General features: G+C 45.6%; 1 protein-coding gene across 1 annotated transcript; it reads right to left on the bottom strand.

Moving 5' to 3' along the window:
* Window positions 1-5,936: 5,936 nt before the first annotated feature.
* On the bottom strand, window positions 5,937-27,735 carry GSDMA (gasdermin A). The gene is made up of 10 exons (XM_060255253.1): window positions 27,496-27,735; window positions 24,203-24,392; window positions 21,030-21,195; window positions 18,650-18,743; window positions 16,140-16,178; window positions 13,787-13,819; window positions 12,100-12,260; window positions 9,891-10,041; window positions 6,926-6,999; window positions 5,937-6,227 (listed from the first exon to the last, which is right to left on the bottom strand). The coding sequence occupies exons 1-10, from the start codon at window positions 27,707-27,709 to the stop codon at window positions 5,988-5,990; spliced, it is 1,362 nt and encodes a 453-aa protein (XP_060111236.1). The 5' UTR covers window positions 27,710-27,735; the 3' UTR covers window positions 5,937-5,987.

Here is a 27,735-nt window from a genome sequence, read left to right on the forward strand (position 1 = left end):
CATGTATTCATAACATACAAAATTAAAACAACATTAGGCAAAATTAATGAAAAATCATATTAAAGCAAACTATATCCAACTAAACACAAATTCAATATCTTCCCTAATGTACCGTAAATTTAGCTTTTACAGATAACATACAGACTGTGAAGGCATCCTTACATGTATTCATAACATACAAAATTAAAACATTAGGCAAAATTAATCAAAAAATCATATTAAACCAAACTATATCCAACAAAACACAAATCCAATATCTTCCCTAATGTACCATAAATGTCGCTTTTACAGATAACATACAGAATGTAAAGGCATCCTTACATGTATTCATAACATACAAAATTAAAACAACATTAGGCAAAATTAATCAAAAAACTATATCCAACTAAACACAAATCCAATATCTTCCCTAATGTACCGTAAATTAAACTTTTACAGATAAATTAGTTTTTTGTAATACTGTTTACTAGGAAGGATGTTTTTTTCATAGAAATAAGAAACCAGAGGGAACCACACTGATACCAATAGGTGTTTTTTTTAGCGACTATTTCATAATTCCAAATGGGCAGCCGTGTTGGTTTGAAGCGATAGAACAAAGCAGGAGTCAAAGATCCCCTTTAAGACCAACAAAGTTTCATTCAGAATGTCAGCTTTCGTGTGCTAGAAGCACATTTCAAACAATAGTATGGAATGGCCAAAAGTTCTAAATATAGAGAACATTTTTTTTAAGTTTTAAATTGTCTTTATTAAGCAATTCCAACATACAGAGTGTGAAGGCATCCTTACATGTATTCATAACATACAGAATTAAAACAACATTAGACAAAGCTAAAAAAAAAAAGTCATATTAAACCAAACTATATCCAAATAAACAAAAATCCAATATGTTCCCTAGTGTACCGTAAATTAAGCTTTTACAGATAAATTAGTTTTTTGTAATACTGTTAACTAGGAAGGATGTTTTTTTCACAGAAATAAGAAACCAGAGGGAACCACACTGATACCACATGTTTTTCATACTGTTCATATTTTATATCATAAGAATTGTAAGCTAATTTTATTAAAATAAAGATTTCCCATACTCTCTGGTGCCACATGTCCACTGTCGGGATAATTTTGCCCGTCCACCAAGTAGCAATAGTAAGTCTCGCTGTTGTTATTAAAATATGAACTAATTCTGCAGTACTAGAACTCACTTCTGGAACAGACCAATTATGGAGTAAAAATATATCAGGTTCTAGTGGCAGGTCTATTTGAGTGATGGAGCAAATTTGCTCTTTGATTTGTTGCCAGAATGTGGTAATGAATTTACATTTCCACCAACCGTGGAAAAAGTCAGATTGAACACCACAAGATTTCTTGCAAAGCAGGTCTATTGAAGGAAATATTTTGCTTCAGCCAGGCAGACAGGCACGGAGGAAGCACGCCGCCCCCTCTGCAGCCGTTAAACTTCTTCTAGGATCACTCTCAAAATGTCAAGCATGCGATTTTCAAAAGAATGAGTCAAGTGGATACAAAACTACGTTTATTGCTAAATTGGTCTGCTGTCCTGGTACAGGACCTTGAGAGTGATGCCAACAATACATTGGTACACTTCTTTTAAGACATACATCAAAGGCTTCTCACGGGAAGGGATGAGGAATGCCAGCTGGTGCATGAACTATCATAAAAGTCTACATTCTCACTACGTTATCAGTATCTTGTCCTTGCTTTCCCAGATGGTCTCTTCTCCCATGCAGGAATGTATGGGAAGGTGTCACTCCTCTTCTCTACTGGTTTCCTTTCCTAATTCACTACAAAGCCATAGAGCAGGAAGGGGGGAGGATGAAAGAATAACAGAGCCATGTTACCTTGGCCCTCCATGATGTTTCATAGACCAGCTTTATGGAGGGCCTTAAAACCATAGATCACCATTGCATTTTACCATGCTTGACAGCCTGTTCACTGAGGAACCATTCTAATGGTCAGGACGTTCTTCCTAATGTTGAGCCGGAAACTCTTTTGATTTAATTTCAACCCATTAGTTCTGGTCTTACCTTCTGGGGCCACAGAAAACAATTCCACACCATCTTCTATATGACAGCCCTTCAAGTACTTGAAGATGTCCCTCATGAGCAATGTGCCCTGTAGTCCAGCATCTGAAGACTTCCCATTTGCTTTATGATCTTCTGCAATAGAAAGGCTTTGCTTAATTGTCCACAGATGTTTTCAGGCAGGGACAGACAAGGGATAGGAGCCACAAAGGAGGAGAAGGAAGTTGGATTTATACCCCAGCCCTTCACTACCCTGTCAGCAATGCTCCCGCTAAGCTGTGCAGTTTTATGAGCAAAAATTCTACATAGTGAGCTGCTAGCATTAAAGATGTGAGCTTCTTCATAAATTAGTTTGCTCTGGAACATTTTTCCTGAGCTAAGGCAAAAATGATGAGCCAGAATCTTAAAAAGTGTGAGCTAGCTGGTGTACTACATCCTGTGCCCAAACCCCTGATCTAATCACACCAGTACTTTTCTTGAGCTTTCTCTGACGCTTTAAGATTTCACAAGGCGGTTTCTAACTACACCAGACCAGGGATCTTTACAAACTTCACAGCTAACTCCCTGTCTGACCGGGTTCAATGAATAGGGATGGGGATCTATCCCCTTTCCTTGGCTTGAATGGCAGTCTCCATTTAACTTCCCAGCCATCCTTGCCAACTTCCCCCAGTTCTCCTGTTAAAGTGCTCTAAATCAGGGCTAAATTCTGAATGAATTCTCCTCCTCAGCATTCAGCTCTAAAGTCTGTCTCTGCTCAACTGATGCTAACCAATCAGATTTCTTGAACAGCCTGTTGCTCAAGGTTCTCTGGCTCTGTGAAGAAGTATTATTTATTTATCCATTTTATTTTATTGGATTTATATCCTGCTCTCTTCACCGAAGCAGGCTCAGGGTGGTTCACAACCCACAATCAAAACATTTACATTAAAAACATTAAACAGTTTAAAATAATTTGCTACTAATTTCGATACAAATTTAAGAGGGCGTTCAATGATATTAGCATCCATTGGATCGAACATCTATTGGATCTAGTAACCCTTTGCAGTCCTTTGTCTGTTTACACAGCACTTCTTCGCTTTTAAAAGTGCGGTCTGTCTCACCCTGTTTTCTGCAGGTTCTGTTCCCAGCTATCCGGGAATTTCCCAGGCCAGAGTCAATAACCGTATCAGGGGCTCCTGACATAGAGGACCTGTAATGGTTGACAAGTTTCTCTGACAGATGGTTTTCCTCCTGCTATTAATTTTTTCCCATGAGATCTGTAGCTGCATTCTGGAAAACATTTTTCCCATTTTGCAAATAAGACTATCAAGAGTAGTTCCCAAAGACAATGAATTAAGCTATGACAGAGAACGCAAAGCACAAGCAAGAGAGGTCACACGGCTAAGACACAGACTACAGATCAAGGATATGAATTAACAGTCCTCTCCTTTTACAGTTAGGAAACACTGAGACTGGAAGAGAAGTCTGAATACCAGTGAATTTATTAATCTGCTGTGCCTAGCCAAAATCAGCCACGTATAAATTTATTTATTTTTATTTTATCAGATTTATACCCCGCCCTCCCCTAACAGGCTCAGAGTGGCTAACAACAATTAAAAACCACATAGAATACTAAAAAACAACATACAATAAAATCAATCCTACACATTTTAACTATAAAATCCAAGATGCACATTGTTGTTTCTCAACATCTATATTTGTCCAGTGGGACTGTCAGGGCTGTGGAACATTTGTTACGTCCCCTTAACTATTGAAGGCAAGCTTAAATAGTTTGGTTTTACAGGCCCGGCGGAACTGTGGCAGGTCCCGCAGGGCTAGGATTTTTTAGGGGAGGGCATTCTACAGAGGGGGCTATTGTTGAGAATGCTCTGGCTCTAGTGGTGGACAGTTGAACTTCCTTCAGTCCGGGAATCTGAAGGAGATTTTGGGACCCTGAATATAGTGCTCTCTGGAGCACATATGGGGAAAGGCGGTCCCAAAGGTAGGCAGGTCCCAAGCCATATGGGGCTTTAAAGGTTATAACCAGCACCTTGAAACGAATCTGGAACGCCACAGGCAACCAGTGTAATGTTTCCAGGGCAGGTTGGATGTGCTCCCATACAGGTAGCTCCAACTGAAATTCAGCAGTTATACCCTTTGCAGTCTGTTGACCTCAGTTGATTTAGAAAGGTGCCACTCTGGTTTAATGGTGCTTTCCTATAAGCTTGGGTAGACATCAACACACATTTCTTTTGCACACGCAGAGTGTAGGACTCTAGGAGCAATGTACTGCTACTTCTGCTGCATCGCTTGCTCCTGGCTCTTGTAAATGGATGCACCTTTCTGCCCATTGGCTAAGGCAGGGGTCCTCAAACTTTTTAAATAGGGGGCCAATTCACTGTCCCTCAGACTGTTGGAGGGCCGGACTGTTGTGGTGGCTGCCGTTACTGTACAAGGCCGCGGGCCGTCAGTTCTCCGTCTTCTGCATCTCTCTCCCTTCCCCACACCACACACCCCAGCCTGGGAACTCACCTCACCTCGGTATCGCCTCACACTCTGTCTCTGCCGCCTCAGCCCAGTGCCGGAAGTGTGCATTGCTAACGCGAGTTTAGGTCAAATGTCACTTCCGGTCTGATTTTGCCATAACCCGGCGGGCCGCATAAACGTCCTCAGCGGGCCGCATCTGGCCTGCGGGCCGTAGTTTGAGGACCCCTGGGCTAAGGGGTTCCCCTGCCACCCGTTTGTTGATATTGCAGCCACAAGCTGCACTAGCTTAAGGTGACCAAGGCTTTGGTCAGACTGGCAGTTTGGCATGGTTTGGGTGTGTCGCTAATTACTCCATCGCATTTTGTGATGGAGATTTTCCATCAAAGTTCAGACCTTTATTGGCATAAGAGCAATAATGATTCGCAATCACAAGTAGGTACAAAGGCCTGAAAATACAGTAAGAACAATACACAATCAATTAAAATAGCAGCCAACAATACTAAAGAGTAGATATCCAGCAATTAAAATACAGCAGTATGCCTAGATTTAATTTTATAGGCTTCTACTAAGAAGTTCGCAACACATGTAGTAATATGGGGATTAACATCTTCTAAAAGGTAGGATAGAATTTTCCTTTTAGTAAATACATTGTATTGGAGGTATTCAGCTAAAAATTGTCTACGTTGTGAGGCCAGGAGAGGACATTCTAAAATAATATGGGATATAGAATCAAGGACTCTTAATTCACACGGGCATAATCTATTTTCTGTCTAAACCTACCATAGAGAAGTTGATGGGAAGGCATTTAAATGCACCAAAGTAAAAGTCCGACGATGGAATGGGGAGTCTAAAGTAAAAAAAATAATGGGGTATCTTCCCATGTCTTTGGGGTATATCTAGATTGGCTGCAGAGCAAACAGGGGAATGTGAGGGGAACGCTTTTTGGTATTCGTGATCCATAAGCCTTAGTTGGATTGTTCTTAAGATATATGATTCGTCACATAAGAAAAGAGTGTCCACCTCAATACCAAGTTTTTGTAGTTTGTGGGTAAATGTAAAGAGCCAAGCAATGCTACGCCTGACTTTCATCAGGTAGTGTAATAAACTTCCTGCATCCGTTCTGAAATGAATTTCTAACCAGAACTTAAAAGCCATAATCCGGGCTCTGGTTTCTAGAAGGTGTAAACCTAGCTCTGCACCAATGTATGAGTAGGGGACACATTTGGGAGCACCTAAAATCTGACGGCAGAATGACGACTGCACATTCTCCACGCAGACTATTCATTCTGCTAGAAACCCAAGTGAGCTGGAAAGAACTCTGAAGGGACGTCCCCAAACCAGTGAACGGGCAAACAAGTGGCAAGCAAGGATCAAGGTAAGCGTGGAATCATGCACAACGGGGCAAAAAATCCTAGCCACGTTCACATGGAGAAGACTAATAAAAATGTGTTTCATGGGACGTGTTCAACTGAAATATCAGCCATCCTCTCATTCAGATAAATTTTTCAGAACAAACAGAGCAACATACAACGCAGTGAGAGCTAAAAAAGCATCAGGGTTTCCAGTCACAAGAAGACCAGCTCCGCTTCTTTCGATCGTCAGTCCACATAACTTGATCATAGCCTCAGTTATGTCCAGCTCGTCTTCAATCAAATGAGAGACTTTCCGTGTTTCTACAATAAGCTTCCCTTCTTTATCGCTGGCTTTTTCTTCTAGGATGGATTGTACCTTCGCAAACAAGAAAGAAGCGAGATCAGAACTTTTTGAACCATAATATCAGCAATGGAATACGTACACCTGCAAGAAACCACACCAGACTGATGAGAAACGTGGTGTTGCGATAACTTATTGATGTTATTGATATTTAATGCATGCTTGTTTCTTTCTGTGCATGCTGACTAGGAAGCAAACCCTCAAGAATACAGCAGGACACTGGCCTGTAAGTACGGTGGCCCAAATGTTTACTGGGAGTCATGCTGGAAGGCCCCAGTTACCTTAGAAGGTACAAAAGCTAGGCATGCACGTTAATTGAAGGTGGTGGACATGTCAAAACTGCAGTTGTGTCACAGGTCTGCTAAGCTTCCGGGCGGGGGGTTCTCCCGCTTTGGTGGTCCCCAACCTGACATCGGGATCCCCTCCTGATGTTGCCAGTGTGATGACATCACTCACAAATGACGTCGTCACACCGGTGACGTCGCACGCCAGCTGCTCTAGGAGCTTCCAGGAAAACTCTATGGTTTTCCCAGATGCTCTAGCAATTTGGGAGGAAAACTCTATGGTCAGAGGCCGTGGGGGACTTGGAAAACCTATTGTGTCATTTTGACGTTCTTGGAAATCTTCAGCAAGCATACATTCTATCGCTTAAAAAAAATCAAACCATGCTCCTTGAAGAGTACAGGGCTTGTTTGATCAGAATTCGTCCTTACCAGTGCTGTCTGCTTGGGCACAATTTTCCTCTCCACAGATTCTTCCAGAAGCAACATCTCAGATTCTGACAATTCTGGAGAAGTAAAAAAAAGCAGACAGTTGTTTGAGGAACCTTTCTAGGAAAGGCAGAGAGCAAGGAAGCCAAATTATTGCAGTAGAAGTCACAATTTGTTCACAGCTGACTGGAACAGTGAAAAACTTAGCACCATTCAGTGGTCACTCACAGCTAATACCTGAATAGTTTGAATTCAATGAACTATGGGACTCTCAAAATGAAAATTCAACAAATGACGTATTTGTGAACATCTGGTGAAGATATTCTGTCAAGCAACTTAACTCCATGAGCTTAGACGTGAAATAAATATGATTTTCCTGTTTTTCTGCCCTCAGAAGATGGTCAATATAGACATTGCCTTGAAGTTCCAACTTGGCTTATTGATAAATCCATGTATATTACCTCCCAATCCTCAAAATCTTCTTTCCAATCATTTCTCTTAAGGACTTCTCTTGCACTTTCACAGCCAAAACACTGAATTTGGGCCCATTAGGCTAACTAGCATGCTGACAAAGACTACAGACCGATTTATCACCTGGGCTTGTTCCAGTTTCGGAGCCCTTCCCGCCCCGCCCCCTCCTCCTCCGCCGCTTCTGTCCGATTTCACACAAGCTGTCTTGGGGCTGCAATTTGCCCTGCCTCTTTCCCGCAGCAAGCAAAATCCTCTGAAAACTGGTTTTTGCTTGCCGTGAGAAAGAGGCGTGGTAAGTTGCAGCCCCGCGGCAACTTGTGCAAAATTGGACAGAAGTACGGGGGGGAAAGGCTCCGAGGCCGGAAAACTCCTAGTGAGAAATCGGTCTTCTGTTTTCAAATATGATTGAACTGGGGTGGATTCTAAGCATAACATTCCAAGAAGAAGAAGATATTGGATTTATATCCCGCCCTCCACTCCGAAGAGTCTCAGAGCGGCTCATAATCTCCTTTCCCTTCCTCCCCCACAACAGACACCCTGTGAGGTAGATGAAGATATTGGATTTATATCCCGCCCTCCACTCTGAAGAGTCTCAGAGCGGCTCACAATCTCCTTTCTCTTTCTCCCCCACAACAGACACCCTGTGAGGTAGATGAAGATATTGGATTTATATCCCGCCCTCCACTCCGAAGAGTCTCAGAGCGGCTCACAATCTCCTTTCCCTTCCTCCCCCACAACAGACACCCTGTGAGGTAGATGAAGATATTGGATTTATATCTCGCCCTCCACTCCGAAGAGTCTCAGAGCGGCTCACAATCTCCTTTACCTTCCTCCCCCACAACAGACACCCTGTGAGGTAGATGAAGATATTGGATTTATATCCCGCCCTCCACTCCGAAGAGTCTCAGAGCGGCTCACAATCTCCTTTACCTTCCTCCCCCACAACAGACACCCTGTGAGGTGGGTGGGGCTGGAGAGGGCTCTCACAGCAGCTGCCCTTTCAAGGACAACCTCTGCCAGAGCTATGGCTGACCCAAGGCCATGCTAGCAGGTGCAAGTGGAGGAGTGGGGAATCAAACCCGGTTCTCCCAGATAAGAGTCCGCGCACTTAACCACTACACCAAACTTGCTTTCATGCAATGGAACCACTGCAATGGAAGGGCTCATGCAATGGATCCACTGCCAGTTTCCCACAGCAACCTGCTGTCCTCCCTGAAATTCTGTTCAGGGGATCACTGGATCCTCAGAAAAAAATTCAGGGAGCGGGCTTACCAGGTCATCTGTTGTAGGTGAAATCTATAAAAGTCTTGTTCAGTCGGAACAAAGCATAGAACTCAACCCATTGCAATCAGAATTGCAAGAAAGCCCTGGGGTTGTTTTTGGAGTTACTTCAAAATACTCCAGAAAAATCTCCCCTGGAGTAGAATTTGAGAGTTCTTAAAAGAAGCTCTGGTCAACACTGACATATACAAATTTCACACTAGACCTTTAATCCTGGTTTGACTCTGTCCCCAAACTGACATTCTACGCTAGGATCCGAGAACCCCTCTCTACGATTCTATAATTTTAGTGTAGAATATCACCTTGGGGACAGGGCTAAACCAGGATTAAAAGCCTAGTGCGAAATTGGTTATACTCATGTATTGACAGAGTTGGAACAAATACCATAACGATGCAAACACTTGAAGAAGATATTGGATTTATATCCCGCCCTCTACTCTGAAGAGTCTCAGAGCGGCTCACAATCTCCTTTACCTTCCTCCCCCACAACAGACACCCTGTGAGGTGGGTGGGGCTGGAGAGGGCTCTCACAGCAGCTGCCCTTTCAAGGACAACCTCTGCCAGAGCTATGGCTGACCCAAGGCCATTCCAGCAGGTGCAAGTGGAGGAGTGGGGAATCAAACCCGGTTCTCCCAGATAAGAGTCCGCTCACTTAACCACTACACCAAACTGGCTCTCCAAACTTGGTGGGGTTTCTCAGGGCCGGGTTAACAATTAGGCCAAGTGGGCACTGGCCTATGGGCCCCCACACCATCCGGGGCCCTGGACTGGCTCCCCCCTTCAGTTTCCCCCCTGCTTGCAGCCTGCACACACAGCCAGCAACTGAGCCCCTCTTTGCCTGACCTGCGTGGTGAGGCTGCTGCTGGTATTGTCACTAAGTTTGCCTCTCTTGGCCTCTCCTTTACAGCTTTGTCAAGGGGGCTTTTGAGAAGGTGTCCACAGGCTGCAGCGGGGTGAGCGCTGTGACTGTGAGATAATCTGCAAGGGGGCCCCTGAGATTTTGACTGTCTAGGGGCCTCCACAGAGTTTAATCTGGCGCTGGGGTTACTCACTGGTTCTGTTTGCAAGAAGCAGGTGTGTCTTTTCAACTAGCTTTAACTCAGGAGTGTAAGGCATTTGGAGGTGAGCCTGCAGCTGCCTCAAGGCAAAACGAACCCTTTACTGAAATACTTGCAGCCTCCTCGTGGCTACTGCACTTGAACGTGGTGTTCCTTACCATCCAAAGCTTGAAGAAAGTACAGGACCGATTCAGCAACTTCAGAACAAATGGCGCCGTCGGGATCTTGTAAATTGTCCACCAGTTCTTTCAGCTCTGGTCTGCTAGTCTTCAGCTTGATTGGATTAATCCCGTCGAGAGCCTGCTCCAGCTAAGAGTTTGGAGCAAAGGAGAAGATGTTAAAGGCAACATGTTACATTATACCTGGGACGGGACAGTACAGATCTGAAAGGGACAAGGGCAGTACAGATCTGAAAGGGACAAGGGCAGTACAGATCTGAAAGGGACAGGGATAGTACAGATCTGAAAGGGACAAGGGCAGTACAGATCTGTGCTAGGAGAACAGGTTTGATTCTGTCGGATTATTTGTCATAACATCAGGAATCTGGACTAATTTGGCAGGCCTAACACTACTCAGCAGGGCATTTTTTTTGTCGAAAAAGCCCAGCAGGAACTCATTTGCATATTACGCCACACCCCCTGATGCCTAGCCAGCTGGGACTGCGTTCCTGCTCAAAAGAAGTCCTGCTACTCAGTGGCCAGAAACTTGTCCTTGGCACCATGAAAAGGGAACAGAAGAATTATATTATATGATATTGGCTGCATCAGGGGTGTGTGGCCTAATATGCAAATGAGTTCCTGCTACAAAAAAAGCCCTGCTCTAATCACATAACAATAAGAAGAGCCCCGCTGGATCAGACCAGTGAGGGTCCATCTAGTTCCGCATCCTGTCTCACACAGTGGTCAACCAGTTCCTCTGGAGGGCCAACAACAGGGCAGAGAGGCCAAGGCTTTGCCCTGATGAGAACATAAGAACAGCCCTGCTGGATCAGACCAGTGATGGTCCAGCATCCTGTCTCACACAGGGGCCAACCAGGTCCTCTGGAGGGCCGACAAAAGGTATAGAGGCTGAGTCTTCCCCTGATGTTGCTTCCTGTCCTGACTCTGGGATTCAAAGACTTAGTGCCTCTGAACGTGGAGGTTAAGAACATCAGAAGAGCTCTGCTGGATCAGACCAGCGGTCCACCTAGTCCAGCATCCTGTCTCACACAGTGGCCCCAACCAGTTCCCAGGAGGGCCAACAACAGGGCAGAGAGGCTGAGGCCTTCCCCTGATAAGAACAGCCCCGCTGGATCAGACCAGTAATGGTCCATCTAGACCAGCATCCTGCCTCACACAGTGGTCAACCAGTTCCTCAGGAGGGCCAACAACAGGGCAGAGAGGCTGAGGCCTTCCCCTGATAAGAACAGCCCCGCTGGATCAGACCAGTGATGGTCCATCTAGACCAGCATCCTGCCTCACACAGTGGTCAACCAGTTCCTCAGGAGGGCCAACAACAGGGCAGAGAGGCTGAGGCCTTCCCCTGATAAGAACATAAGAACAGCCCCACTGGATCAGACCAATGATGGCCCATCTAGACCAGCATCCTGTCTCACACAGTGGTCAACCAGTTCCTCTGGAGGACCAACAACAGTGCAGAGAGGCCAAGGCATTCCCCTGATAAGAACATAAGAAGAGTCTTGCTGGATCAAACCAGGCAGGGCTTCTTCTTTTTTTGTAGCAGGAACTTCTTTGCATATTTGGCCACACCCCCTGATTGCGCCAATCTGCCTGGAGCTTACAGGGCTCTTAGTACAGGGCCTACTGTGAGCTCCAGGTGGATTGGCTACATCAGGAGGGCATGGCCTAAAATGCAAAGGAGTTCCTACTACAAAAAAAAAAGCCCTGCCTATGAATGTCATTTTTAATTTGTATTTATGGTACACTTTACAGTTGAGTAGGGTTGCCAGGTCCCCTTGTTGTTGTGGCAGGGGGACTCGGGGGACACTCTGGGGGTGCGTGTGGCATTGCATGTGACATCCCTGATGCGATGACGTCACGCACAATGCTCTGGTTTTGTTGCAAAACTCTGGGAGTTTGCCCCAAAACCAAAGCATCACCATGTGACGCCCCTGGTGCAATGTAGTCACTTGATGATGTCACTGTTTGAGGGTGGTGTTACCCACACTGGGATCTGGGGGGCTGGCAACCCTACAATACATAGATGTACCTTGTTCAGGTTGAGTCCCCTGCCCCTTTTTTGCTGTTCCCTACAGTGAGTAATGGGATGCATCATATCAATATGGCAATCATCATTTGGCTAAGGAAGGACAAATGGGTATCTAGCTACATATCCTGCTGGAAACACCCACAAATGGAAGATCTTTACCTGGAGTTCTAGTTCTTGCAAAAGGTCGCTATTTCTGATTACAACCAAAAAGCCGTTGAAAAACTTGCCGCACAGATCGGTGGACAGTGAAAGCAGTGGCACGCATTCCTGTTTAATTTCCATCAGCTGGTTTACTTTCTTGCTTCCCCCAAATCTCATTCCTGTAAAGAGGTAAGGAGAAAAGTTTGCTGCATTAATTTCAGTCCCTGAAAGGGCAACATACATCCCCGACATCCCACCCACCTAGGGTTGCCAAGTCCAATTCAAGAAATATCTGGGGACTTTGGGGGGTGGAGCCAGGAGACATTGGGGGTGGAGCCAGGAGCAAGGGTGTGACAAGCATAATTGAACTCCAAAGGGAGTTCTGGCCATCACATTTAAAGGGACCGCACACCTTTTAAAATGCCTTCCTTCCATAGAAAATAATGAAGGATAGGGGCACCTTCTTTTGGGGCTCATAGAATTGGACCCCCTGGTCCAATCCTTTTGAAACTTGGGAGGTATTTTGGGGAGAGGCACTAGATGCTATACTGAAAATTTGGCACTTCTACCTCAAAAAACAGCCCCCCCAGAGCCCCCGATACCTGAAGATCAATTCCTCATCATTCCCTATGGGAATCGTTCATAGAGGTGCATGATGGCTCTGGGGGTGGGGCTTCTCCCGCCGGCCAGCTGGCTGGGGGAAGGGGGAAGCCTGTAAAACCAGGGGATCCCCCTCTGGGACCTGGGGATTGGGAAGCCTACACCCACCCCTGGACAATAGTTGGGCTCTGGCATTCCGGGCCAGTTCTAGTTTCTGAGCTGTTCCCAAGGCAGCCCGACATACATAACTTAGTGTAAAGCTGCCATGAACTGCAAGGAAAAGTAGGATAATACCATTTTTCGCTCCATAAGACGCACCTGACCATAAGACGCGCCTAGTTTTTAGGAGGAGGAAAACAGGAAAAAAAAATATTCTGAACCCATCCTCCATGATTTCCAAATAGTGGGAAGGCATTTTAAAGGAGCGTGGTTCCTTTAAATATGTCGGCCAGAATTCTCTTGAGTTCGACCTGGCAACCCTAGGCCCCGATGGAGCGCAACACGAACCCACCGCGACTCTGTGGCTGCAGTCTCTGCCCCAAGGAGCTCGCCCGACCCAGGCAGCGCTCGCAGTCTCCTGGGAGGGGGCTGGACTGGAGGGCTGCTGCCTGGGAGCCTTCCCAGCCTTGACGCCCTGCGGCCTCCGCCGAAGAAAGGATAAGACCAGGCCCTGCCAGTGGCCGCCCAGCTCGCACATGCTTTGGCCCGCTCCGCTTAAAGGGCCGCCCTGACGGAGGCAGCACGCCCAGCGCGATACGGCTGCTGCCGCTCCTCTTCTTGCTGCTGGCGGGTGAGCGCGGGGAGCGTCAGGTGGCCCGTCGCGCCGCTTCCTGCTCACAGCAGCCGCAGCCTTCGCCCCGACGCCTCAGCGGGCACGAGAAGCGGGAGATGCAGCGCAAGATCCGGGCCCTGCTGGGCTTGCCAGGGAGGTCCTCTCCGGCGGGCGCTCGCCCTTGGCCACGCCCCCTTTTTGCAGTATTCCCTCCATAAGACGCACACACTTTCCCCCCCACTTTTTTTGGGGGGGGGAGTGCGTCTTATGGAGCGAAAAATACAGTAAATGTTTTAAGAAATAATATAAAGATTTTTTAAAAAAAGATTTTACCTGCATCAGCTTGATATTTATCCTTGCTTGAAACTGAAAGGAATCATAAATGAGAGAAATGGGAGGTATTGACAGTACAAATACCAAGTGTCCTACAGTAACAGATAATCTCCTCCCTTTGCAGTATAATACCGCCCCTGTGAATGCCTGGGATTGCCAGTTTTCATCAGGAAACCGTTTTATCTCGCTCTCGCGCTCATGTTTTGTTCTATTGTAAGGGAAACTGGAAGGTTTAAATGGCCAGAATTTGTTCAGAAAAGGAGGGAATTAAAATTGTTTAGCACACGTTTTGAAAGACAGAACAGACAAAATACAAATGGGGAACTTGTTTTAAGTTAAATGTGTTTTTGTGGTGAAATGGTAGCAGTTTGCCCACCTGATGGAACAAAACAAATGCTGAAAATCCTGCAAGGCGAGACACAGCATCTAGAATTGGTTTTAGGGCTTTTTTTTGTAGCAGGAATCCTTTGCATATTAGGCTACACACCCCTCCAGCCACATACCCTTTTTACAGGGCCTACTGTAAGCTCCGGGAGGATTGGGTACATCAGGGGGGTGTAGCCTCATATGCAAAGGAGTTCCTGCTACAAAAAAAGCCCTGATTGTTTTTAAGAATTTTGCTCGTTAACTCTTTGTGATAGAGGTTAGAGATCGTTGGAGACTGCATAAAGAAGCTTCACAAGATAATTTCGCTAAATGTGAAAGGTTTAAATAATCCATTTTAACAAAGCAATGTAATTGTTTGCTTAAACAAAAGAAAGGTAACATATATTGGGTAGAGATAACTGCTTTGGCCTGGTGCCTGAAGTACAGTCAAGTATTCTTCAGGGTTCACAGGGGAGGGCATTCCAAAGATGTACTACTGCTGGAAAAGCCCCGTCTCTGGGCACCTCCAGCATCAGCTCTGCAAACAGGGGCATGGAGAGGTGGGCATGTGAAAAAGATCTCAACTGGCAGGCTGAAAGTTGTGGCATTATTTGTGGCAGGAACTCCTTTGCCTATTAGGCCCCCTGATGTAGCCAATCCTCCAAGAGTTTACAGTAGGTCCTGTAAGAATAGTCCTGTAAGCTCTTGGAGGATTGGCCACATCAGGGGTGTGTGACCTAATAGGCAAAGGAGTTCCTGCTACAAAAAAAGCCCTGGACTTTCAAGGGTCATTTAGCACCTTAAAAGTAAAAACAAGTACCTGAAAAGACAGGTATCCAGAGAAGATCTTATAGCGCTGGGCTGATATAACTGCTGTATCCCGAGCCTGACCATAAGTTTGCAGACATGTTTTGTACCAATTGAAGTTTTTATATTTTCTGTGTAACCTTTGCTCCTACATTTAACAGACCTGTGTGTAGTTTAAACAATATTGGTGTGGAAGAATGTGTTTTATGTCCTTTTACTCAGGACTTTTTTGGTAGAAGCGTCTCGGCAGAAACTCATTTGCATATTAGGCTACACCCTCTAATATCACCATTGTTTCGCACAGGGCTTTTTTTGTAGAAAAAGCTCAGCAGGAACTCATTTGCATATCAGGCCACACACCCCTGACCCCAAGCCAGCCGGAACGGCGTTCCTGTGCACTCCTGTTCAAAAAAGCCCTGCTTTTACTTTAAAAATATTGTTGTACAACCTGAACTCATTTTTCTTGTACCTTAATTCTCTGAACCATGTTCGAGCCATTCAAACCTTGGGGTTTTTTGTTTTAAAAATCCATTTATCAGTGAGTGAGCTTGCTTTCCCCATATGCTGGTCATAATAAAGCTAGGGTGTATCACCCAGCAACCTCTGCCTATAGGTGGGCCCCAAAGAAGACAGGGTCTAAAGGCCCTAGATTCTGCTGCAGCCAAATGCACCTCTGCAAAAACAGGGTGAACACTATATCCCCCCTTTGTGAATATCATAGGGGAGGGACAGTGGCTCCGTGGTAGAGCATCTGCTTGGTAAGCAGAAGGTCCCAGATTCAATCCCTGGCATCTCCAACTAAAAAGGGTCCAGACATATAGGCATGAAAAACCTCAGCTTGAGACCCTGGAGAGCCGCTGCCAGTCTGAGTAGACAATACTGACTTTGATGGACCCAGGGTCTGATTCGGTAGAAGGCAGCTTCATATGTTCACATGTTCATAAAGCATGCATGCACGCATGGTGTTATCTCCTACAATTACAACTGATCTCCCGACAAGACAACCAGTTCCCATGGAGAAAATGGCTGCTTTGGGGGCGGACTCTATGGCATTGTACCCTGCTGAGTTCTCTCCCCTCCCCAAACGCTGCCCTCCCCACTCCCCAGGTATTTCCCAACCCAACGATGGCAACCCTAATCCGTACATAAGTACGAGACAACGGTGCTGCAGTATACTTACAAAAAGTTTGTCTTGGGTCATCTGGAAAGATCAAAATGCCTGGATGGGGAGAGAAAGAGGTAATACCACTATGAAATTATTTGTTTGAAGAGTCCTCGTTGTGAACTTTTTAAGAGTTTTTTTTATAAAAAGCTATTAATGTTTTAATTTGGAAAGATCACTTAAGCATGGTCCAGAACAAGAGCAAAAGAGAGGTAACGTATATTCGGTAGATCACATTTTAGTGACTGATGTTCACAAGATAGGGTTGCCAAGTCCTCTTCAAGTCCCAGTGGGAGACTTTATTTGCACGCGCACGACAAAATGACATTACCCGGAAGTGACATCATCAAAATAGTGGCGCATATACGGGGTGCTCTAGGCTCTAGGGCACTCTAGCTTTTGGGGAGGTTAAAACTCTATGGTACCTATTGTACCATAGAGTTTTACCTCCCAAATGGCTAGAGCATTGGAAACGCCTAGAGCGGCCCCAAGTGCATGCCAGCATTTTGATGACGTCGCTTCCGGGTGGCATCATCGTGCCAGTGATGCAGGGATAGGTTCCCCCCACCGGCCCAAAGTGGCCCGGCAGTTTGGGAACCTTCCCGGGGGGGGGGGATTCCCCACCGGGACCAGGGACTTGACAGCCCTATCCAAGGGATGGGGGTTCTAAGTAGAAGCATTGTTGAATAAAGTAATCTCTACCAGAACAAAGTAAAGGCAGCCTCAGATGTTCTGTGTGACTAGGCTATCACCACTCTCATCCTTCCCCACAATTACTACCCCAACACACAGTGTCTCAACTCTACATAAGGTTGCCAGCTCTGGGTTGGAAAATGCCTGGAGATTTTGGGGGTAAAACTAGAGGAGGATGCGGTTTGAGGATGGGAGGGACTTCAGTGGGGGTATAATGCCACTGTCTACCTTCCAAAGCAGCCATTTTCTCCAGGTGAATTAATCTCTGTCACTTGGAGATCAGTTGTAATAACAGGACATCTCCAGCCACCACCTGGAGGCTGGCAACCCTATGGTAGCAACAGCTCCCCGAGTCTGTCTTTAATTTTTTCATTTGTTCCTTCTCTTCCAGTTGGTCTTCTGCCCATTCTGCCTTCTCCTGATGGCTGTTTCCCGTGGCCCCTAAGATGTTCCAGCTGCCTTGCCTCTTTCTGTACTCCGAATCCCGTCCTCCATATATGGATACACAACTGTGCCATTGGAATGAAAAGGAATAGCACAGTTTACCCCTTCACAATTAGTTAACTGCATTTTTAGCTCCCACTAAAATTATCCCTGGATTGGTGTTCAAATGGGATTAGATTGATGAGACCATAACAGACTCTCGCCCACGGGTTTGGGGTGTCGAACTCATTTGTTACGAGGGCCGGATCTGACATAAATGAGACTTTGTCCGGCCTTGTGTGTACCTATTTAAGATTAGATAGTAGAGATATAAACTTTATAAAGAACACAGAAAAACACTTTAAAAAAAAAAAACTTAAAACATGCTTAAAACATTAGCACTCATTGGTCTTAAAGGTGCTTTCTTTGTGTCTCTCCCATGGGATCCAGGGAACTGAGCAAAGGAAGCTCTGGCTCTTTCCTTCCTTCCCCAGGGGACCAGGTTGGGGAGCAGCCTCAGCCAATAGAGGCTTGGCTCAGTAGCTCTGCTGTGCGATTGTGATAGCCTGGCAAAGCAAGCTCTTCCTTCCCCCCCTTCCTTTCCAAGGCAGGAGCCTCAGCCAATGGAGAAAATTGAGGTTTTGCTCTGTAGCTCCTGTGCAGTTGAGCAAGCCTTGTAAAACAAGCTGTAACACAAAAGGAAGCAAGAGAGAGGGAGAAGGAAGCGGATGATAGCCAGTCACTTGGGGACCTGATAGAAGCCCTCTGGGGGCCTGATTCAGCCCTGGGCCATTTGTTTGACATCCCTGCTTTAGCTGTTTTGACCAAGCGTTAGCAGTGCCTTCCTTTGACCAAGAGCCAGCATCATCTGCTTAGATAGGGTTACCGTATTTCGAAAGGCAAAAAAAGAGGACGCATTTTCCCCACTGACTATTTCAAACAACTGATCACTATGACAAATGTCGTTTTGGGGAGGGACGGTGGCTCAGTGGTAGAGCATCTGCTTGGGAAGCAGAAGGTCCCAGGTTCAATCCCTGGCATCTCCAAAAAAGGGTCCGGGCAAATAGGTGTGAAAAGCCTCAGCTTGAGACCCTGGAGAGCCGCTGCCAGTCTGAGAAGACAAGACTGACTTTGATGGACCAAGGGTCTGATTCAGTATAAGGCAGCTTCATATGTTCATATGTTTTAAATACCCCTCCTATATTTAAGCTGAAACTTGCCTCCGCTGGGGAACTATAGAGCAAAACAGACTCAACCTCCCAACTCAAAAAGAGGACATTTTCTTTGGTTTTTTTTTTTAAAAAAGAGGACATGTCTTCTAAAAAGAGGACATCTGGTAACCCTAGCTTAGAAGATGTCTTTACTTCCTGGTAGCTAACAAGAGTGGGCTTATCGGTTTCAAATGATCTTACTCAAGGCTCCTTCTCTGATTAGTAATCGTTTGACTCTGAACGCCAGAGTGCAGGCCTTGGGAACGATGACTGCTTTCTTGCTGTCTCTGAGACCCTAGAACGAAACAGAGGTTGCTCAGTATATTGCTCAAGGTATTGTCGGCGGCTGAAGCAGAGCTGGTTGAGACTGAATCCATCTAAAATAGAGTTCCTGTTGCTGGTGTGTGTGTGTGATCAGAGGTCGGGGTGCCAAAGCTCTCGATGGGGTGCCGCTAGCCCTGGCGTTGACCGTCAAGAGTTTAGGCATGCTCTTCGATTCCTCCATAACTATGGAGGCCCAGGTGGCTAAGGTTGTCAGGCTGGCGTTTTCCCAACTGCACCAGTTCAAGCAGCTAGCCCTCTACCTCTCCAACCCCAGCCTTACCACAGTGATCCGTGCAACGGACACCTCCACACTGGATTACTGTAACTCATAGGGCTACCCCTGGAGCTGATCTGGAAACTACAGTTTGTCCAGAATGCAGCAACGCAGGTACTTATAGGTACCCTGAAGACAACGCACAGGTAGTTCGTGCATCGCCTGCTGCACTGGTTGAGAACTGGATCCACTTCAAAGTTTTGCTGCTGACCTTTAAGGCCTTTACCGGTCTGCAACCAGCATACCTGCAGGACCATCTTTCCTGGTATGTTCCCAGAAGAGTCTTGCACTGAGAAGATCAAAACTTATTGGTGGCCCCTGGCCCAAAAGATGTCCAGCTGTTCTCTAGCACAGCCAGGGCCTTTTCAGCCCTGGCCCCAGACTGGTGGAACTCTCTACTTGGTGACATCCACAACACACTGCGGGACCTAGCTTAGTTCTGCAGGGCGTGTAAAGTAGAGATGTTCCACCAGGCTTACAGTTGAAGACAGCAATGGACCTAGGGTTGCCAAGTTCCCGGGCTGCGTGGGGGTTCCCCCACCCTGGAGAGTCCCAACCTTCCAGCCCACATTGGGGCGGTGGGGGGTATCCTCCAGCAACAAATAAAAGTTGATGGGGTGTGAACTGGCAGAGACTGACCAAGAGAGAGATCTTGGGGTCATGGTAGATAACTCACTGAAAATGTCAAGACTGTGTGCGTTTGCAATAAAAAAGGCCAACACCATGCTGGGAATTATTAGGAAGGGAATTGAAAACAAATCAGCCAGTATCATATTGCCCCTGTATAAATCGATGGTGCGGTCTCATTTGGAGTACTGTGTGCAGTTCTGGTCGCCACACCTAAAAAAGGATATTATAGCATTGGAGAAAGTCCAGAAAAGGGCAACTAGAATGATTACAGGTTTGGAACACTTTCCCTATGAAGAAAGGTTGAAACGCTTGGGACTCTTTAGCTTGGAGAAACGTCGACTGCGGGGTGACATGATAGAGGTTTACAAGATTATGCATGGGATGGAGAAAGTAGAGAAAGAAGTACTTTTCTCCCTTTCTCACAATACAAGAACTCATGGGCATTCGATAAAATTGCTGAGCAGACAGGTTAAAACGGATAAAAGGAAGTACTTCTTCACCCAAAGGGTGATTAACATGTGGAATTCACTGCCACAGGAGGTGGTGGCGGCCACAAGCATAGCCACCTTCAAGAGGGGTTTAGATAAAAATATGGAGCAGAGGTCCATCAGTGGCTATTAGCCACAGTGTGTGTGTGTGTATATATATATAAATAAATTTTTGCCACTGTGTGACACAGAATATTGGACTGGATGGGCCATTGGCCTGATCTAACATGGTTTCTCTTATGTTCTTATGTTCTCCCCCGACGTCACCGTTGTGATGACATCACTCACAGTGACATCATTGTGCCGGCGATGTCACGCGCTGGCTGCTCTAGGAACTTCTGGGAAAACTCTATGGTTTGCCTGGATGCTCTAGCAATTTGGGAGGGAAAACTCTATGGTGTACCATAGAGCATCCATAGAGTTTTCCTGGAAGCTCCTAGAGCGGCTGGTGCGCAATGTCACGGGCGTGATGACATCACTTGCAAGTGACAAACAGTCCCCCGCTGGAGGCTGCGGGGGGGCTTGGCAACTCTAAACAGACCACTCAGGTCCTGGATCCACCTGAGGGGTGGGGGAATGAAGTACAATTTTATGCCATTGACGAGTGCTGCTGATTTTACTGCAAATTAATTTATTTGTATTTTAGCCTGTTGCCACTGCCCTGAGACCTTCAGGGAAGGAAATAACTATAACAACAACAAACTGGTTTCAAATCCTGGTTTGACAGGTCTTAACCAATGACAGTGGGATGCCTTGTGTTCAGACAATCACATTAGCCATAGCTGGTTTAATTAAACCAGAACGCTGCATTATGTCTGAACCAAACCTCTCTCTCCAGTTTCTGCCACAGAAATACAAATCTGACCGTAAATTTCGCTTTGAGGCGGAGTTCAGTGAGGATGCTGCCTTCTGTTTTGCTGGAGTCTCTAAACTCGGCCGCTTCAACAGTCTCTACTGTCTCACTGATGATATACAGATCCCTCTGGAGCTTCTCCGATTGATTAATAAGCGGGTGATCCAAGTTGATTTTGCTATAGGAAGAGATGAGAATCCACTGTAAAAACAAGGTTGCATTCATATAAATGCTAAGAGTAATTTTTCTAACCGTCTATTGCAAGGTTAGGCAGAAAGCGACCGTTTACTTTCCAAACAACTTCCAGTGCAATCCTACGCAGAATTCATTTAAAAAGGTAAAGGTACTCCCCCGTGCAAGCACCAGTCGTTTCTGACTCTGGGGTGATGTCACATCATGGCGTTCTCACGGCAGACTTTTTACGGGGTGGTTTGCCATTGCCTTCCCCAGTCATCTACACTTTCCCCCCAGCAAGCTGGGGACTCATTTTACCGACCTCGGAAGGATGGAAGGCTGAGTCAACCTTGAGCTGGCTGCCTGAACTCAGCTTCCGCCAGTATCGAACTCAGGTCGTGAACAGAGAGTCGGGACTGCAGTACTGCAGCTTTACCGCTCTGCGCCACGGGGCCGCTAGAATCAATTTACTCCAAGCTAAATTTAATGGAGGGGACCCCTGACCGTTTTTTGTGGGAGGTGAAGCGAGTCGTGAAAAATATACATATCGTCACTTTCTCATCCTTCCCTTTAAAGCCACCAGATCAGCTACTCTCCGCTTTCACTTTTGTGTGAAGAAGGTGCACACACCATTTGTTCAGGATGGGATAACGACGCCACCGGCGCCCTTTCCCTCCTCCTTCACACCTGCACCCTTTGCAAGGTAACACGACACCTGCCCTCAGTGATGTATGATGTATTTTTCAGAGTCCAGTACATATACGTCTTTTGACAATATACGGCCTCTGTATTAACAGCCAATGTGGTATAGTGGATAGAATCCGAGACAAGCCTCTGGGAGAGCGATCTGCAAATCTCTACCATCAAGCATAGTTGGGGGGTGATCTTGGGCCAGTCATTCTCTCAGCCTAAATTACTTCACAGGGCTGTTCTGAGGTAGGGATGCCAACCTCCAGGTGAGACCTGGGGATCCCCTGGAATTACAGCTTATCTGCAGGCTTCAGAGATGAGTTTCCCTGGAGAAAATGGCTGCTTTGGAGGGTGGACTCTATTGCACTGAGGTCCCTGTCCTCCCCAGGCTCCACCCCCAAATCTCCAGGAGCACCAATCTCGCTTTCGTCATAAAAACATGGAGGCTCCTGATGGAACACTATGTGTCTAAAAATCATACAGAGAAGGACATGAGGTTTTGTGTTTTGTATAAATATCAAGGGACTAACGAAACTCAAAGCGAAAATCAAAAAATACTGCTTAGGGAGGAGGCTGCTCTTATTTTTAAAATGGATGCATTAGAACCCATGGGTTTAAGTCCAGCATTAGATTTGTCATGCTTTCTATAATGTTATTCTATTTTGCTTTTGAAATGGTGCAGGGCTTCCAGCTCTTTTTCCTATTTCCGTTTGGTTAAACGTTACTTTAAATGTCACTTTAAATTTTCACCAGCTGTTTTTAATTGTGACAATATAAGCTAGAATGTGTGGGGAAACCCTTTGAGAGTTTTCTCCAAAGCTAGTGCTGTGAGAAGTGCTTTCTTTGTGTGTTTGAGCAGTTCCGCAGGGCCTGCAAGACCATCCTTTTCCGAATGGCCTTCACTGACCAAGAGAAAGACTGCTGAGCAAGCTTACCATCTGTATAATAGCACCAACATATTAGTTAATTTTATTGCTTTTAGAATTTTAATAGAGTTTTAATTAAATTGTTGAATTGTATTTTACTGTTAAATATTGTACAATGTAAATTATTGACTTTGCTGTTAGCCGCCCTGAGCCTGCCTCGGCGGGGAGGGCGGGATACGAATAAAAATTGATTGATTGATTGTTGGTAAGTTGTTTTCTGACTTGGCTACATTGTATTAATTATTGGTAACGTATGTTGGACTGATGTATGTCTTTGATTGCAGATGAGTGGGAAACGTCTCTTAGATGAAGGAAAGTGAAACAGTGTTACAGGCAGCTTTACTGTTAGAGGCTGTGGAAACCCACTGAATTTAAAATTGCTTTAAAAAAGATGGAAGTTTGAATAGAACACCTGCAACAGAAGAAACATCTTTGAAAAACTGAAATCATCTGCACTTGAAATCTGGTCGGCACTGGCACTTTATTCTTCCCGCGGAGCCAGGGGAATAGTCATCGAGCGCTTGAAGTCTAAAACTGACACGATGAACTGAAACTGACATGATGAACTGAAAGGATGGTGTAAACTTGCTCTCTAGCACATTTGCCTCTTTTTTTTTGAATTTATAGTGATATTAATGATTATATTGCTTAAGAGGCATTTGATTAATCACATATATTTTTGAAATAATTTTCAGTCTTTTTCGTTATTGTTTGACAGTTTTTTTGCGGCTTTCTATTACGTTTCTGCTCTGTGGGACTCTAGGTTTCACAATCCCCAGGTGGAGGCAGGGGATCCCTCCGGTTTGGAGGCCCTTCCCCCCCCTTCAGGGTCATCAGAAAGCGGGGGGGGGGCAGCGGAGGGAAATGTCTGCTGGGAACTCTATTATTTCGTATGGAGTATTATTCCCATAGGAAATAATGGAGAATTGATCTGTGGGTATCTGGGGCTCTGGGGGAGCTGTGTTTTGAGGTAGAGGCACCAAATTTTAAGTGTAGCATCCAGTGCCTCTCCCCAAAATACCCCCCAAGTTTCAAAAAGATTGGACCAGGGGGTCCAGTTGTATGAGCCCCAAAAGAAGGTGCCCCTATCCTTCATTATTTCCTATGGAAGGAAGGCATTTAAAAAGGTGTGCGGTCCCTTTAAATGTGATGGCCAGAACTCCCCTGGAGTTCAATTATGCTTGTCACACCCTTGCTCCTGGCTCCGCCCCAATGTTTCCTGGCTCCACCCCCAAAGTCTCCAGATATTTCTTGAATTGGATTTGGCAACCCTAGTGTCGGGGGGTGGGTGGGTAAGAAAGTACGACCACAATAAATTTAGAGGTTCCGGAGCTCTGCTCCTGTGAGCTCCTGCCCAAAATGAGGCGTGCATTCAGTTGTTCTCTTCCAGCTTACCTGTTTACATTTAGAGAATCAAGAACTTGGGCATCGATGTGCCGCTTTTTCACTTTCACAGACCTCGCATGAGACATGCTGGCGCTGCTCTTAATTTCCAAGATTGCCAGGTCAGAAGGCGCAGTCAGGTCCCCCTCTAGTCTCCCATCCATGTGGTCCACAATAGTGACTGGTTCTTCATCTTTGATATCTAGGGGCAGAAGGGGAGAAAACCTGTGATGAGGAAAAGAGACTCCCTAGAAAGAATTGTATTTGGTAGGGAGGATGCCCAAGGAACAGAATAATGCATTATAGAAGAACTCAATTATAGAAAAGGAAATAACAAAGGAAAATGGGCTGAGCAGATCGTACACATTATGGAGGAAAACGAAAACTGTTGCAAAACGTGAAAGAGCCGATGAGTGCATAACGTGGTTGTAAGAACATAAGAACATAAGAGAAGCCATGTTGGATCAGGCCAATGGCCCATCCAGTCCAACACTCTGTGTCACATAACAACATAAGAGAAGCCATGTTGGATCAGGCCAATGGCCCATCCAGTCCAACATTCTGTGTCACATAAGAACATAAGAGAAGCCATGTTGGATCAGGCCAATGGCCCATCCAGTCCAACACTCTGTGTCACATAACAACATAAGAGAAGCCATGTTGGATCAGGCCAATGGCCCATCCAGTCCAACATTCTGTGTCACATAAGAACATAAGAGAAGCCATGTTGGATCAGGCCAATGGCCCATCCAGTCCAACACTCTGTGTCACATAAGAACATAAGAGAAGCCATGTTGGATCAGGCCAATGGCCCATCCAGTCCAACATTCTGTGTCACATAAGAACATAAGAGAAGCCATGTTGGATCAGGCCAATGGCCCATCCAGTCCAACACTCTGTGTCACAGAAGAACATAAGAGAAGCCATGTTGAAGTTCTTACGCTTGCAAGAATGGTCCAAAGGTTCTGCTGTACTGTGGAGCCATCTGCTGGCAGAACACAACCTGTGGATCAAATCCATGAACATTGGAAAAGTGTACTTCAATGTCCATACATTTGGTTTCCAAAACATGTTTGTTGCATGCATGCTTTTAACTTTTTTGGTAAATACACAACATTTTTTTTAAGCTATGGTATTTTCTGTGGACACTTGGTCACCAGAGCCAGGAATTCCAGGAATTTCAGAAGCTCTTTGGACAAGTTCATTGGAAACTGGTTGGCAGTTGTAGTTTTCCCCGTAGCAGTACATTCTGCAAAACCAGTTACACATCTTCATGATGGTACACACTGTGATTTGTGGGGTGTATGTATGTGTCTTCGACCTCTCTGGGCACTAGTACAAGGAATAAGCTTGCAGAGCAGAGGTATATATATAAGCCAAGAGCCGACTGATGGAAAATTAAGAACATAATAATTACAGAAATAGAATTTCAGTTTCAGTTTATTTCAATTTATAACCCACCCTTCCCACCGAAGTGGCTCAGGGCAGCTTACAACACATAAGAACTAACATAGGTTTTGGATTTAAAATACAACAAATTACACCGTTAAAACAGTAAAATGGTAAAACATAAAAACAAGCAATCTATCAGAATACTACACTGCAATCTTCCGTAGAGTTTCCAATGCCAGTTAGTTATAGGCCAGCCGGAAAAGGGCTGTCTTACAGGCCCTGCGGAACTGGCCAAGAATTACCATTCGACTCAACTATAGTAGACCTATTTAGTTACAGAAACTGGTATACAATAAAGTTATAAACACCTGACATGAAACCAGTTTGTCATAAGATTTATTTACTGAGACAGCAGTCCTTGAGCTGGCTGCCTGAACTCAGCTTCTGCCGGTATCGGAATATTAGGTGACAGGGGGCATGGCATATTAGGCCATGCCCCCTGACACCAAGCCAGCCGGAACTGCATTCCTGTGGGTTCCTGCTAGTTAACATAACTAGGGCTGGGTGTATTTTGTACTAAAAATGTTTAAGGATTGGGTTCAGCCAGTTTTTCCCCCACTTAATCTTACCCAAGTCCCCTCCATATTACAACTTTGCATGAACCCCAGCATAGCTGTTTGGTGATTTTTTTTTTCATTTTCACAGACCCTTTTACACATCCCCTTCTACACCTGTAGAAAAACTAGCTGGATCCAACCCTAACATTTATGTGTTTTATTTAAAACATTTCTGCGCTGCCTTTCCACCCAAATAGGGTCCCCAAGGTGGAGACCAAAACAGTAAACATTTTAAATATTAAAACTATTGGAATATGTGGTTAATATAGCAGAGTTTGCTGAAAAAAGAAGAAGAAGAAGAAGAAGAAGAAGAAGAAGAAGAAGAAGAAGAAGAAGAAGAAGAAGAAGAAGAAGAAGAAATTGAATTTATATTCTGCCCTTCATCTGAATCTCAGAGTCTCAGAGCGGTTTACAATCTCCTTTACCTTCCCCCACCACAACAGACACTCTGTGAGGTGGATGGGGCTGAGTGGGCTCTCACACAGCAGCTGCCCTTTCAAGGACAACTCCTGCAATAACCCAAGGCCATTCCAGAAGCCTGATCTTCTCGGGCCACGGAAAACAACTCCACACCATCCTCTATAAGACAATAAAACCTGAGATTTTTCCATTTCCATTTTATTTGATTTATATCCTGCCCTACCCCACCAAAGCGGGCTCAGGGCGGCTGAGGATGCTGAATTGTGCAGCCAACTTTGTAGGGTTGCCAAGTCCAATTCAAGAAATATCTGGGGACTTTGTGGGTGGAGCCAGGAGCAAGGGCGCGACAACCATAATTGAACTCCAAGGGAGTTCTGGTCATCACATTTAAAGGGACCGCACACCTTTTTAAATGCCTTCCTTCCATAGGTGGATGAGGCAACTTCTTTTGGGGATGAGGCAACTTCTTTTGGGGCTCATAGAATTGGATCCCCTTATCCAATCTTTTTGAAACCTGGGGGGCATTTTGGGGAGAGGCACTGTATGATATACGGAAAATTTGGTACCTCTATCTCAAAAAATAGCTCCCCCAGAGCCCCAGATACCCACAGATCAATTTCCCACTATTTCCTATGGGAATAAGTCTCCATAGGGAACAATAGAGTTCCCAGCAGACATTTCTCTCCCTCCCCCCCCCCCCCGCCACTTTCTGATGATCCTGAAGCGGGGGGAGGGCCTCCAAACCAAGGGATCCCCTGCCTCCACCTGGGGATTGGCAACCTTACAATTTTGCACTTCCCTGTGGGTTCCAGAAATGCAGCAATACACACAACCCTGTGAATATTTCGATTAGGAGACTCGATCTTGGGAGATTACCTGGTTGTGAAGCATGCTCTTCTGGCAAGAGGACATCAAGTAGGCTGTAGCCGGTTTTATGGTAACGGTCCTTCTGCCACCATGGGACCTTGCTCTTCTTTTGAACTAGGCACAGAGGTCTGAAATGGTTCTGGTCTACAAGGCAGCGGACTGGGATCAAGTCTCCTTCTGGGTCCAGTTGTTTAGCCAACGATTTGGTTGTCTTATGGAACATCCTTTCTAGGAGCTTCGCGGCTTGGT

Source organism: Heteronotia binoei, chromosome 15 (assembly GCF_032191835.1).
Source record: "Heteronotia binoei isolate CCM8104 ecotype False Entrance Well chromosome 15, APGP_CSIRO_Hbin_v1, whole genome shotgun sequence".
NCBI lineage: Eukaryota > Metazoa > Chordata > Lepidosauria > Squamata > Gekkonidae > Heteronotia > Heteronotia binoei.

Coding starts and splice junctions, on each gene's coding strand:
- GSDMA (XM_060255253.1), bottom strand. CDS start 27,709: ATGTTCCATAAGACAACCAAATCGTTGGCTAAACAACTGGACCCAGAA. Junction 12,261..13,786: donor TAAATATCAAGCTGATGCAG/GTAAAATCTTTT, acceptor ACCTCTTTACAG/GAATGAGATTTGGGGGAAGC. Junction 10,042..12,099: donor TGCAAGAACTAGAACTCCAG/GTAAAGATCTTC, acceptor CCAAACTCTTAG/CTGGAGCAGGCTCTCGACGG.